At 39.5% G+C, this 15,378-nt stretch overlaps 1 protein-coding gene across 2 annotated transcripts in view; it reads left to right on the forward strand.

Annotated features, from left to right (window-relative positions):
* ccdc57 (coiled-coil domain containing 57) overlaps positions 1-15,378 on the forward strand; it is a 183,516-nt gene that overhangs the window by 16,254 nt on the left and 151,884 nt on the right. The window contains exons 3-4 of one of the 2 annotated variants that reach the window (XM_072558516.1): positions 193-301; positions 11,256-11,324. In XM_072558516.1, the coding sequence (XP_072414617.1) occupies positions 193-301; positions 11,256-11,324 (178 nt within the window). The remainder of the gene's footprint in view (positions 1-192; positions 302-11,255; positions 11,325-15,378) is intronic. The other variant, XM_072558517.1, reaches the window with a different exon arrangement.

Genomic DNA, 15,378 nt, shown 5'->3' on the forward strand with positions numbered 1-15,378 from the left:
TTTTGAAGTCATTTTGCTTAATATGCATAATATGTTACCAACTGTATAACTTTTTTTTAAAATGTGTTTTGCATAAGATTTTAGAAATTATGCTGTCTTTAGCATCATGAATAATATGTTTTGATACTAAAAGAAACTTCAGTCTAATTTTGTGATTTTTAATTGCTGATTTGTAAACATGTTAAAATGCAGTTCAAAAGACTCCAAGATTGATGAGCAACATGAAGAGTATCAGAAACTAAAACAAAATCTTGAGCGCAAAGTCCAAGAAGTGGAGGGACAACTTGCTTTACAAAAACAGGTGTGGCAAGTAATATTTTCAATTTAGCCTTAATTCAAACTTGCAATACATTTTGCTAGAAACACTATGATGTCTTAGAAACTTACCAAGAAATATTTTCAATATTGTGGCAGGGTCACTTACCTTTTTTAATTTTTTAATTCCATATCATTGAATTTCAAAGCAGAATCCACATCTTCTTACTTTACCATTTACTGAAGGTGTGACTTTTTTTTTAATTGAAATGAACTGGATAAAATATTTCAAATAGAGCAAACTATAATATGCCTACTTTGAGCACAACCTGGTATTTAAAACTTGAACACACTGACTTCTTAGACCACATCAGAAATCAGAAGTTGAATTTATTTGACCAGCATAGGTGAAAAGCTAATTCATTGCTTGCATCCAGAAAGTTTAAGTGCAGTTGCTGATTTCATGATCCCAGCTGATGGTAAAACTGACCAAATTAGATCCCAGAGTGAATCTTGACTGACTAAAGGCTATATTTTAGCAATTTGATGGTCAGCCACTTGTTCACGTGGGGCTGTTAATGTACATTTAAAAGAAGAATATACTTTATTGTACAAAGGCAGGGGAGGGGGAAATCACAGCTTGTGTATATAGGACAATTTTGAAACTTTTATCATAAACAATAAAAAAGATTCAACCCTTTGCTCCCAGCTATATCTTGTGCAGCACTTAACCCCATCAAAAAATTACTCCCCTCACTATAAAATTTCTTATGCAATTGACAAGTTTGCAAGCATTTCATTTTGGTGACTTTCTGCATATCAAGATGTGAGTTTTATTTTCCCTTTTCTCCCCAACATACAGAGACAGGCTAACTCTCAATGAATTTTCTCTTTGCTTTAATTGTGTTGAGGCCATTTAAACAGTGTATCTGCTGGTATGAACTTTCCCTCTGACCCCTTTTATTTATGGTATGAAAGCTTTACATTGTAAATACCTGAGCAAAAACCATCCTAGTTACCTTGGTAATCATTTACCTTAAGTCGTGTGTTTTTCTTGGATAGGCTGTTCTTGACCTAATGCTTAAAAAAAGGTGAGTTGATGATCCTTTTTTTTTTATTTAAAAAACAAAACTAGTTACCTTCACAGAAGTAAGCCTAAAACCCCATTTTAATGTTACTGTAGAATCCTAGTTCCCAAACAATACAATATACTACAAACCCATATTATTGTATCAAATATTTGGATACTTTATTTAATTTTAAGCAGTCAAAACTGTGCAGCTTACTCGCACTAGACCATGGAAGGCTTCATGTTGCTTGTCCAGAGCCATTGGCGTATTGACTTGTGGAGTTATTAGGAGTGACCCTGTTTAATAAGATCATCAGGTTCTGTTAGTGAGGTGAATTTTTTTTTGGGCATCGGATTTGGAATGTGGAAGAATTGTCTAGTTTAGGCCTTGAATTACTTAGTCAGTACAAAGGATTGATTTGCTTGTCAAACATGTTTGGCACCTGCCATCTGGGGCCAGTTTTGACCTCTGACATGTTTTATACCTGTACCTCCATGCAGGTTATTTTTCTGGCATGCATTACAACAGTTGTTCGACTTCAAATAATGATTTGAATATGAAATGTTTGTTTGTATGTTCTGTGAATGTCATCTCTTTTGGTTGTTTTTTTTTCTAGTTTTTAAAAAAAAACTGAACAGTGGCTCTCGCGCAGTAGATAGCATGTACTGCAGTGCCTCCTCAGTAGTAACATGATGAGCTGCAGAGCTAAGGTATTATATCTCTCAAGTCTCTTGCAGCTATTTGGTGAAGTGAACTATTCATTTTGTTTGGCATTTGTGCATTGTAACGATTCCTACATTTTAATTGCCTAAAGTTTCAACTTGGGAAAGAAGGGGAATTAAAACTAGCTAAATTGTAGCTGAAAATTTGCCCAGCATAAGACACGTACTGCCAAGCATGACATCTAATAGGATAATTTGTCATCTTTTGCCTTTTAATTTAACTGTTTAGATAGAAATTAACGTTCCAAATTTAATGGCAAGTAATTTACAGATCCGTGAATTAACATATGTGCTCGAGGGGGATTAAACTAATGCAACTTCATCAAAGGAAAAATTTGCTTTTATTCACGTCTTTCACATTCTCCAGTTATCCCAAAGCACTTCATTGATTGATGAATCAATGATTCAATATCCAGGTATAGACAGGATAGATCGAGTGAATCCTTAGAGTACAAAGGAAATAGGAGTATATTTAAGAGGGAAATCAAGAGGGCAAAACGGGGACATGAGATAGCATTGGCAAACAGAATTAAGGAGAATCCAAAGGGTTTTTACAAATATATTATGGACAAAAGGGTAACTAGGGAGAGAATAGGGGCTCTCAAAGATTAGCAAGGCAACCTTTGTTTGGAGCCACAGAAAATGGGGGAGATAATAAATGAATATTTTGCATCAGTATTTACTGTGGAAAAGGATATAGAAGATATAGACTGCAGGGAAATAGATGGTGACATCTTGCAAAATGTCCAGATTACAGAAGAGGAAGTGCTGGATGTCTTGAAACGATTAAATGTGGATAAATCCCCAGAACCTGATCAGGTGTACCCGAGAACTCTGTGGGAAGCTGGAGAAGTGATTGCTGGGCCTCTTGCTGAGATATTTGTATCATCGATAGTCACAGGTGAGGTGCAGGAAGACTGGAGGTTGGCAAACGTGGTGCCACTATTTAAGAAAGGTGGTAAAGATAAGCCAGGGAACTATAGACCGGTGAGCCTGACCTCTGGTGGGCAAGTTGTTGGAGGGAATCCTGAGGGACAGAATGTACATGTATTTGGAAAGGCAAGGACTGATTCGGGATAGTCAACATGGCTTTGTGTGGGAAATAATGTCTCTCAAACTTGATTGAGTTTTTTTTTGAAGAAGTAACAAAAAAATTGAGGGTAGAGCAGTAGATGTGATCTATATGGACTTCAGTAAGGCATTTGACAAGGTCATGGGAGACTGATTTAGCAAGGTTAGATCTTATGGAATACAGGGAGAACTAGCCATTTGGATACAGAACTGGCTCAAAGGTAGATGACAGAGGGTGGTGGTGGATGGTTGTTTTCCAGACTGGAAGACTGTGACCAGTGGAGTGCCACAAGAATCTGTGCTGGGTCCTCTACTTTTTGTCATTCCCATAAATGATTTGGATACGAGCATAAGAGGTACAGTTCGTAAGTTTGCAGATGACACCAAAATTGGAGGTGTAGTGGACAGCAAAGAGGATTACCTCCAATTACGACAGGATCTGGACCAGATGGGTCAATGGGCTGAGAGGTGGCAGATGGAGCTTAATTCAGATAAATGTAAGGTGCTGCATTTTGGGAAAACAAATCTTAGCAGGACTTATACACTTAATGGTAAGGTCCTATGGAGTGTTGCTGAACAAAGAGACCTTGGAGTGCAGGTTCATAGCTCCTTGAAAGTGGAGTTGCAGGGAGATAGGATAGTGAAGAAGGTGTTTGGTATGCTCTCCTGTATTGGTCAGAGTATTGAGTACAGTAGTTAGGAGGTCATGTTGTGGCTGTACAGGACATTGGTTAGGCCACTGTTGGAATATTGCGTGCAATTCTGGTCTCCTTCCTATCGGAAAGATGTTGTGAAACTTGAAAGGGTTCAGAAAAGATTTACAAGGATGTTGCCAGGGTTGGAGGATTTGAGCTACAGGAAGAGGCTGAACAGGCTGGGGCTGTTTTCCCTGGAGTGCCGGAGGCTGAGGGGTGATCTTATCGAAGTTTACAAAATTGAGGGGCATGGATAGGATAAATAGACAAAGTCTTTTCCCTGGGGTTGGGGAGTCCAGAACTAGAGAGCATAGGTTTAGGGTGAGAGGCGAAAGATATAAAAGAGATCCGAGGGGCAACTTTTTCACACAGAGGGCAGTGCGTGCATGGAATGAGCGGCCAGAGGAAGTGGTGGAGGCTGGTACAATTGCAACATTTAAGAGGCATTTGGATGGATATATGAATAGGAAGGGTTTGGAGGGATGTGGGCCGGGTGCTGGCAGGTGGGACTAGTTTGGGTTGGGATATCTGGTCAGCAGGGACAGGTTGGACCGAAGGGTCTGTTTCCATGCTGTACTTCTCTATGACTAAGTCTTTTCTGTCTTTTGATAAGATTGTGTTGAGCTGGTTGTTTCAAATTTCACCTTCCCATTTATCCCTGATTTAACCTCTGTTTTCCTTGTCTAGCAAGAATCTATCTACCTCTAAATTTAAAGTATTTAATCACCCACCTCCTCCCCTTTTCTGAGACAGAAAGTTCCAAAGCTGCATAACCTTCGGAGAGAGAAATTAGAGTTACAGAGATGTACAGCATGGGACCACCCTTCGGTCCAACTCTTCCATGCCTACTAGATATTCTATATTAATCTAATCCCTTTTGGCCCATATCCCTCTAAACCCTTCCTATTTGTCTAACCATCCAGATGCCTTTTAAAGGTTGTGATTATAACTGCCTCCACTACTTCCTCTGGCAGCTCATTCCATACATTCCATACATCCCTCTGCATGAAAAAGTTGCCCCTTGAGTCCCTTTTAAATCTTTACCCTCTTACCATAAACCTATGGAGTTTAATATAGATAAAATGTAAATGCATTTTGGGAAAGCAAATCTTAGCAGGACTTAGACACATAATGGTAAGGTCCTGGGGACTGTTGCTGAACAAAGAGACCTTGGAGTGCAGGTTCATAATTCCTTGAAAGTGGAGTTGCAGGTCAATAGGAAAATGAAGGAGATGTTTGATATGCTTTCCTTTATTGGTCAGAGCATTGACTATAGGAGTTGGGAGGTCTTTTTTCACTATGGGTAAATAGTTTGTGAAATTCTTTCCCAAGAGGCATTGCTGTTTTGGGTCATTTGAGCTTATTCTAGTGTAAGTTGAACATCTTTTGATAGACAAAGACAAAGGAGTTGCGGGTCATGTGGGACAGACCTGAAAAGAGTTAAGATCAGTTCAAGATCAGCCATGATTTTATCAAACGATGGAACAAGCTTAAAGGGCTGAATGGCCCAATCCTCTTCCTCAGGCGTAATACTCCTAATGTACTGCTTGTAAAAACAAAATGTATGGATGTTGCAAATCTGAGATGATTTTGTTTTCAATATTAACTGTTTTTTTGAAGCATTTACAGCAGCAAGGAAAAGGGGGAGCAGGAAAGAGGAAGATTTGTGTTATGGTGCCAGATAGGAAAGATGGTGCATGGCAAAAGGAGATGGCAACAAAATTAGGCTGAGAAAGGATAAAATGTCCAAATAATGAGTGGTGGTTATAACCTAAAGTGGTTCAACTCAATGGCCAGAACAATTTATTCCAGTTGCAGACAAAAGTACCTATTTACCTGCTATTTATGGCCATTCTTCTAATGCTGGCTGCTCCCTGAAGCCTCCATCATGGAGAATTGGGCAGACTTCAATGCACCACAGGCAAAGCAAAGCCCAGCCCTTCATGACACCAGAGGAGCAAGGAACAGCCCTTAAGAGCAGCAACAGATGTCATGAGGATTCAAACTACAAATTCAGTTCAATTAAAATTCTCTAGCATCTTTTAGGTATTGCATAGCTTTCTTTTCTAAAGTATTTTTTAAAATATGGTAAGTCAGCCTGTTGAGACATGTTATGATACACCTCTAGAGCAGGTGGAACTTGAATGCAAATCTTTTGCTTCACAAGTAGGGACACTGCAAGAGCACCCTTTTATGTTTTTTTTTCAATACAATGTTATTGTCAAATTGTAAATGCAACTTATTAAAAATTTCTACCAAGTATTTAATTACATATAATTAGTAAATGTTATTAGTTTTTCTTGTTTTGACATTTGCTACATACTTAATTCTTGAATGAATGAAGTGAGGGATTTGGAGGATAGGTGGGCATCTAGCTAGGGTAGTAAGTGGCTGAGGGAGTAGGTTGGATCAGGCAAGAGCCGGGTTGGGGGGAGTTGGGTCGTGAGGTCAGGTGGAGATTTGGTGGCATTGACTATTGAAGGCAGGATGGATTCTGATTGGTTGGGGTGGGATGTCAAGGGAGGCTTGATGTTGGGTGGAGGATGTCAAGTCCGATTTGAGGAAGGGACAGAACTGGTGGTCAGTGGTGAGTTCAGGAGAATGGACAATTTTTATAGTTTATCTAAGATTTAGAGCCGGTTTTCATCCCTCTAATTCTCCTGTGTAACTATTCAAGCAAATGAGTCAATTCTGTGAAGACTTCAACTCAACTTAAGAGTTGGAGACCTTATTGGTAGGTTACAGACAAACGATAATATCCCATTGGAAGCTTCAACTTCCCCAGTAGTTACTGCTTTGTTGGGTATATTGGCACATATACATGGCCCCAACACATCTCCTATCTGAGCTGCTGCAATGACTACCTTCCTGTTGAAAGATCTAGTTTATTATTGAGCTGAAAGATTGCAAAGTTCTTTGAGTTACACTAAAACAATAGAAGGTGTGGATAGACAGCAGACTGTGTGGCTTGGAAAATTAAAGGCACCACAGTCAGAATTATGCTTGCAATTGAATATGAATGTTCTGCAAAGCAGTCTGCAGACTCATTTGGCTTCCCCAATACCAGAGTGATTACTTATATGCTACATCATGAGCAGTGAATACAATACAGCATACTAAATTGAAAGAGTGTTAGTAAATTACTGTTTCACTTGTAAGTGTTTTTAACCCTGAATAGTTGCAGGTGTTGTATTTCCCCCCTTGCACCTGTCTCCAGCATCCACAGTCCTTTTTGCTTCTAATTGTTTTTATATTTTGTTCCTATCACTGCTGAAAATAGAGTATATCTCTTGGGAAGACAATAAATTTAAAAATGTTTTTACTTTCCATTTCTGTGTACTATGAATACAAATGTAATGGTGTTGGTGATAATTGAAGAGTGGAACAGAATACTGTGGAAGGATTGGTCACTTCATAATATTGAAAGTGGGGAGGGGTGCTGATTGATTTGGTAGTGACATCCTGTTGAAAGTAGAAATGGCAGAAGTTGATTTGTTGAAAGTGGAAGTTAATGTATTGTCCTCAGCCTTTCTTTCCAACACCTCTTTGCATCATTAGCAAATTTGGCTTCAGTACATGGTGTCTGGTCAGCAAGTCAAGTCACCAACACCAGCTGTAGCTTTCCTTATTTTCAAATTCCCCGCCATTTCTGTTTGACAGCATTGACACCTGCTGTTGTGTTCCCAAGAGGGCTGCAGTCCCCTAGACTACCTGTGTGATTACTGCTCACTTCCTACCCATTGTGATGAGCTTCTTGTGCCTGTTCCTCAGTGAGCAAGTCTTTTTGTGGTGTTCAAACTTCCATCCGGTCCAGTTAATTCCTTGGGCCATACATGATCGGTCTGCACCTGACAATACATGCAGCCCATGCAACCAATTTTCACCCATGAAAGTCATGCCATGTCCCTTTAACTGAGTGCTTAATAAAATTGTTAACCGTTTTGATTGGTCTTCTTAGATCATGTAAGATCCTACTGCCACACTGCCTCCACCTGAAACTAGCCAGTGCTAATTTTTAACCTTATCCCAGATTTGCTTCTAGTGGATCTCTGTGTTCAGCAGTTGGTGCCTGAAATGAAAACTATTCTATTTTCTACAGCATAGGAACCATAATTTTCTAGTCCTCTCTTCTTCTGAAGAAGACTCAAAATACTAACTCTTTTTCTTCACAAATGCTGTCAGATCTTCTGAGTTTCTCCAGCACTGTTTTCATTTCACCTCTCCAGCATCCACAGTCGTTTGTTTTTTTGCTTCTAATTGTTTTATATTTTGTTCCTATCTCTGCTGAAAATAGTATCTCTTGGGAACACAATAAATTAAAAATGCTTTTACATTTCTGTGTACTATGAACACAAATTTGGTGTGTAAAGAATCCGGCAATTAATTATTTAATGTAGCACTGGTGTACATATAGAGTTGGATTTAGTAGATTTTACTAATTCAGTTGATGTAAAAAATTTCCTTGAATACCTTGTCCAAAGTAAAATTTCAAATTTATTGTTAAGGTAAATTAAGAAATATGAATGACCAAAATCTGTTGGATACATACAGTACTATTTGAGGATGTACAATTTTTGAAGAGTTTAAGGAATGTTTACTTTTTGTCACTCATTATTATACAGCACAGAATCAGGCCCTTTGGACCAACCAGTCCACACCGACCATAATCCCAAGCTAAACTAGTCTCGCTTGCCTGGTCCATCTCCCTCCAATCCTTTTCATATTCATGTGCTTATCCAAATGTCTTTTAAACATTATGAATGTACCCACATTCACCACTTCCTCAGGAAGTTCATTTCCCCATGCGAACCACCCTCTATATTTTTTGAAAAAAAATTGCTCCATATGTCTTTTTAAAATCTCTTTCCTCTCACTTCTCACCTTTTTAAAAATCTGCTTCCTACTCTTGAAATCCCCATCACAGGGAAAAGACAACTACCATTAACTCTCTGTCCACCTCCATTATTTTATAAATTTTTATAAAGTTGCCTTTTTGAAATGGTTTAATCTTCATGAAAATGTACCACCTTTAAAGCTTGATTCAACTATTTGTCTTCTGAACTGGGTTTTGAATCTCTATGAATACACCCTGTATATCCTGAGGGTAATTCGATAATATTTACCCTTTTGATGAATAAACCTTTTGATTCCCAATTTTGAGTTAATTTGCAGATTTTATTAAATCAGAAAATGCATCTTTATTTGTCTTTTACAACTAAAGTTTTTTCATTATTTAAAAAATGTATTCACTCATCTCTTCAAGTATTTGTCACATTAAGCCAAATTAACATAGATTGCCCATTAGTTTACTTTTACAACATTTGCAACTGAACAAACCTTATTTCAGGGGTACCCTAACAGAATAATGGTCCTTTCACTGTTGCTACAAAAAATACTTTATTCCATGCATAGTGCAGAGCTTTGTCTCATTGAGGTCAGCCTGATTGGGACTGACTTTTGTTTTCGTGCATGAGTGGTCATTTTATGGTACGGTCGCTTCAGTGGAGACAATATTAAAACAGTTTGTAATGCAGGACATTTAGTACAAGAATTTGAGGGATGGCCTTGGGAATTCAGAAATGGTTCACACCCCTGCCAATTGCATATTCAATAGAAATAGAGATTGCACAATGGATAATAGACAATTACTTGATAAGTGAGCTATAACAATCTATCACATGGGATTATGTGGGTATTGTGCCATTGGTAAACACTGGCCTAAATGTGCTGTCTGTCTGTTTTTCTTTTCACTAGAACTGAGGCAGCTGGAGATAGGAAAAGGTTTCAGCAAAATGACTCCTCAACCAATGGCCATTTTTACAGTGAAGCAGAGAAAAAAATAGATTATATGACACACAGGACCTTTCAGCCCATGTGTATGTGTCAACCAATAAAGGGCTATCCCTAGTTCATAACCTTGCAGTTCTTCTTAATTAAATTCCATTTGCTGCTATTCTGTCCATTGACGTCATTCTATTGTCTAAGCTTTCTTCATCAACTGCACTTTTTTTTTTGTATCCACTGCCAGCTTCTTTCACAACATCTGCATGTAAGTCTAAATCATTGCTCAGTGTCATGAAAAGCAAAGGGCTTTGTTCTGAGCCCTAGAGAATACTACTGAGACGGCTTTCCTGTGAAACGAATACTGGCTGAGCATTACACTACCTCCAGTCTCTGAGCCAATTCTGAATCCACATGCAGTTTTCTTATGGATGCCATTGGCATTTACTTTTCTGACCAGTTTGTTGTCTTTATCCTTGTCAAAAGCTTTTCCAAAATTAAACATATGACCTTCATCAAGCCTCTTTGTTACTACCTGAAAAGTTCAATCAAGTTACTCAAAAGACAAAAATAAAACCAAGAACTGTGGATGGTGGAAATCTGAAACAAGAACTAATTGCTGGAGAAATTCAGCAGGTTGGCAGCTTCTGTTGAGAGAAAGCAGAGTTTGTTTTGAGTCCTGTGACCATTCTTCAAGACTGTTAGCAGCAAGGAAAAGGCGATATGTATTCAGAAGACTGGAATAGGGTGCAGCAGGGGAGGGGGCGGTGAGGAAAGTGAAAGTGAACAGGCAGAGTTGGAAACCAGAGATGGGAGAGAGAACAACAGTTAGGCAGTCAAAGGTATGGCAACCTCTGTGGAAAGAAAGCAGAGTTAATGTTTTGAATTCTGTTTCCCTTCTGAACTGTTAGGACTTAAGAAAAGCTGATATGTCCGCTAAAGACAGGCGGAGGGAAATGAGAGAGTGGACCGTGGAGCTGTGACTGTGAATGAGTGAGAAAATTACAGACAAACAAAGAGATGGATGGTAACATGCCGGGGAGAAAGAAAAACTGATAATGGAGAGCACAAGCAGGTGAAAGTGGGTTGGCTGTGCTGAAACCAACTTGTGTCAAGACAAGAGTAAAGGGTGGGTAAAGGGCATAGATGTTCAAGTTCTAAAACTTGATCTAGTTCTGAAGGCTGCAAGATCCCCAAGCAGAAAATAAAATGCTGTATTGAGCCTTGCTGGAGCACTGAAGCAAGCCCGAGATAGAAATATTAACCAGGAAACATGGTGGTCTCATCTACGTTGAGTAGATTAATCAAGACTGGTGACCACCTTGCAGAACGCCTACATTCGGTCTGTAAGGGAATGACTTTCTTGCAGTTTCCTACTGCATTACTTCAGTGAGACTCAGCCTGGCTGGAAGAACAGCATCTTGTTATCTTAGGAATCCTGCAACATTTATGCTCCCTAGTATGCTCTCATCCATCCCTTTTTATCTGCCGAATTGCTGTTTTCTCACTCACTATCACAGTCACAGCTCTGCCATTCACTCACTCCTTTTCCTCTTCCATCTCCCTGTCTTTGGTGTATATATGAGTTTTTTTCCCTAAGTACTGTCTGTTCTGAAAAAGGGTCAATGGAATCAACACATTAACTTTGTTTCTTTCCACAGATGCTGCCAGTCCTGCTGAATTTCTCCAGCAATTTCTGTTTTTACTCCAATACGATCTTCCCTTTAAAGGTATGCAGGCTCCCCTTGATTGATCTATGCCTTTAAAAATAAACAGGAACTTTATATTGTTTCTAAGAAATTTCCCAATCATTTGCCCACTGCTGAGGTTAGGCTGACTGTCTTGTCATTACTCAGCCAATACTTTGTTTTGGTCTTTTTTTTAAACATTAGTATGAAGTTATCAATTCTCCAGTGCCTTGCTAGTAGCGAGAGAGTACTGGAAAAAAAATGGTCATCTAGTGATATCAGCTGTAACTGATGGGTGATATTATCATGTGCCATTGATTATGCCTGTATTGTATGCAAAAGGCAAATGTGTAACCTAATGTAAATTCTGCTGTTTGTACATTTAGCAACGTTGGGTTTCAAAGTAGCTGATTTGCCTAAATCATTTAACATTGCTGTTTGCTTTGGAAGGAATATATAACTTCTAAAGCAGCTGGGGTCAGGCACCTTTTTTTGTTTTGTTAAAATGTTTGAACTTTAAATGTAAAATTGAGACTAAGGAAAGCCACTCAGATAATTCGTTGTCACAGTCATGCATCAACTTGCTCCCCACCCATGAATTCCTGAGTGGAGCCGTGAGAGTCCTTGTTATGCTTTTTTTTGTTATTGTGGGATATGTGAAACCTTCGTTATTCCAGCCTTCCTCTTGGCCTCCTCCCTCATTTCTTTTTAGGTAGATTGATAACTATGGGTGCCACCTCTGGGTCTCATCATGGACTCAAATTTTATTGACTCTGTTTCCAATTTCCATCCTTCGTTCCTCTTTTTTTTATCTGGTCTATCCCTCTCTCTTTCTTTCCTTTTTCCTTGGTTTCTCAGTCTGCCTCCAGGAATGGAGTCAATCTACTAATGTTCACTTAAACTCTCTGACTTCCATAACTACACTTCACAGCCTGCTACTTGTAAAGACTGCATTCCTTTTTTCTGTTTCTCTGAATCCTTTGATGCAATCTTCCACACTTGCATTTTTCATATGTCCTTCGGTTTCCTCTTGAGAATGTCCATGTGATGTGGTTATCAGGCCCCCCAACTTGTTCAATTCATTTCATGGACCTCTGCTGTCACTCTTTCCCATCCCCTCCAGAAGGATGATAGGGTTTTCCTTCATCTAATCTTCCACATCAGTGGCATGTATTCATATTATTTCCACTGGCTTCAGTATGATCTGACTACCAAGCATCTTCTTCCCCTCTCCTTCTTCGTTTGCAGTATTCCCTGGGGACTTTCATCTTTCACCCTCATCAGCTTTTGCAACCTCTGTCTTCAAAATGCAAACTTTTTTCTTTGCGAGTGTAGAGGATGCAGCACCTTACTCATTCCTCTGGCTGTCCATGACCCCAAATACACTTTTTTTTTCTTTTTCTTTTCTTTTCCCGCTGTTTACTGATCATGATCCCCTTCTCTACATTAGGAAGACCAAGTGCACAATGGATGAACACTTTGCATAACACCTCCATTCAGTTCACAAGCACAACCTTTGTAGGTTGTCTGCTTGTAGGTTTAAGTCTCCACCTAGTTCTCTTGATGACCTTTCTGTCCATGGTTTGCTGCAGTATTCAACTGAAACTCAACACAAACTTGAGGAACAATACTTTACTTTATCTTTCTACTGAAATTATGCACAATCTTCTGGACTCAACATTTTTAAGTCAACAATTTTCTTCCTCCCCTCTGCCATGTGTTTTTTTTTTGTTTAGCTGGGTTAATCTTGCTTTATTTCTTTTCTCTTTGGTGTTGTATTCAGATATTTTGATGTATAGCTATTCACTCCTCATTTAGACACCTGTTTCTTCACCTCATCCATTACCAGTGTTTTTGATGGTCACATCATGCAATCTTTTATCATCTCTTTTTTTTTTCTGGAATTCACCCTTTCTCACACTTCCTCCTTTTTTCTGTCCTCTTCTACTGGTTTTAAACCTTTTTTAAAATCTTTTTTTTTTCTTCAGTTCTCATGAAAAATCATCGAGCTGGAACAAATAGAACTGCAAATGTTGGAAATCTGAAACACAGACATTGCTTGCAAATTCTGTGGATAGAAAACAAGAGTTAAAATTTTGAGACCTGTGATCCTTCAAAACTGAGTTGCATCTAGGAAAAAGTAATATTTATACTGATGACCGGGCATGGGGCGGAAGGGAAATGAGTGAGGGGGATAAAGGTTAAACGAGCAAAGAGATTATTGATAAAACGTCAGAAAAGAAGAAAAGCTAGATAAGTAATATTGGGGGCTATGTGTGGATGAAAATTGTGTGTATATGCTGAAAGCAACCCATGTTAGGACAGGACCTGGGGTGTAGAGGTGAGTAAAGGACATGGAGGAAGATGTTCAAGTTTTAAAATTATTGAACTCTTCTGAGTCCTGAAGGCTGCAAGGTCCCCATGGGGAAAATGAAATGCTGCTCTTCAGGCTTGCGCTGAGCCTCATTGGAGAACTGCAGCTAGCCCAAGATAGATAATTTCTTTTAAGCAAAACTATTAAGGGATATGGCCAATGGCAGGTATATGGAGTTAGGCTACAGATCAGCCAGGATCTCATTGAATAGGGGAACAGTTTCAATGAGACTGACCATCCTGAGCCTGTTCCAATGAGACAGAACTGTTAGCATGGGAACACAGTGTGGTGAAGTGGCAGGCAACAGTAAACTTGGGATAGTATTTGTGGACCGAACATAGACTGGGTGACTTGAGAAACACTTATGTTTCATCTTCCTAACATAGAGGAGACAAGATTGAGTGAAGTGTAGGTAAATTGCTGCTTCCCATGGAAAGTGTGTCGGGGGCCTTGAGGAGAGAGGAAGTAAATGGTCAAGTCCTGCACCTTCTGTGCTTGCATTGTAAAGGATCTTGGTGTTATGGAGAAATGTTGAGATTGAAGGAGTAGTGAAGCAGGATGCCCTTGAGGGAGTGGTCTCTGCGGAAGGCTGACAGGAGAAAGGAATATGTGTCCAATGGCAATATCTGCCAGAGGTGGCAGAAAAGGTGGGTTGTAGTCCTTCTGGATATGGAGGCTGGTTGCATGAAAAGTGAGGGAGGACCCTATTATTGTTTGTAGGAGGGAAAATGAGGCGTGAGGGCAGAAGTGCAGGAAATGGGTCAGACAAAGCTTAGGGAAAAGATTAGATATTTCTGAAGCCCTTCTGTAAAAAGGTGGCCCTCATTAGACTAAATAAGACCGAGAAACTAGGAGAATGGAAAGAAGTCCTTAAAGGAAAGAGTGTGAGGATATAATTTCCAGGGAGTTGGTGGGCTTGTAATGGATATTGGTGCCCAGCTTATCTGTTAAAGTGGAAATGGACATTGAGGAAAGGAAGAGTCTGAGGTGGACTAGGTGAAAGTGAGAGCAGAATGGAAATTGGAGGTAAAAATTTAAGTTTTCCACTTCTAAACTAGGGAGGGAATCAGCCAATAATGTCACTGATGTACTGGAAGAAGATTTGTGGGGAGGGACCCAAGTAGGATTGGAACTGAGAATGTTCCATGTACCCCCCCAGCGACAGGCACAACTGAGGCCCATGTGGGTACAGTGGCCATTCCTTTTTTGCTTTGTAGAAAGTGAGAGGTGTTTTAAAGGAGGAACTGTTCAAATCGAATGTGCTTGGCCAGATGGCGGAGAGTGGTGATGGATGGGGATGATACAGGCTTTCTTTATTGGAAAAGGCAAGGAGTCCTGAGATCACCCTGCTGGGGGATAAACATATAGAGGGATTGCATTATCTACAGGGAAGAGGAGGTGGCTGGTTCCCACAAACTGGAAACTTTGAAATCAATGTAAAACATCAGATGAATCACAATTGTACTTGGTGTGGAAGCGACTGGACAAGGGGAGAAAAATAGTCAAGGTAGGAATACCTAAGTTCCATGGGGCAGGAATGGGCAGACCTGTTTGTGGATTTTGGGAAGAGGGTAGAAGTATGCTGTATGGGGTTGGGGTCTGAGCTGGGAGACTGTAGTGGAGAGATTCCCAGAGGAGATGAGGTTATTGACCGTCATAACTTCAAGTTTTGATTTGATTTATTTCTGTCACATGTACTGAGATACAGTGAAAAGTGCTGTT

The sequence above is a fragment of the Chiloscyllium punctatum genome, chromosome 39 (assembly GCF_047496795.1).
Source record: "Chiloscyllium punctatum isolate Juve2018m chromosome 39, sChiPun1.3, whole genome shotgun sequence".
NCBI classification, from domain to species: Eukaryota; Metazoa; Chordata; class Chondrichthyes; order Orectolobiformes; family Hemiscylliidae; genus Chiloscyllium; species Chiloscyllium punctatum.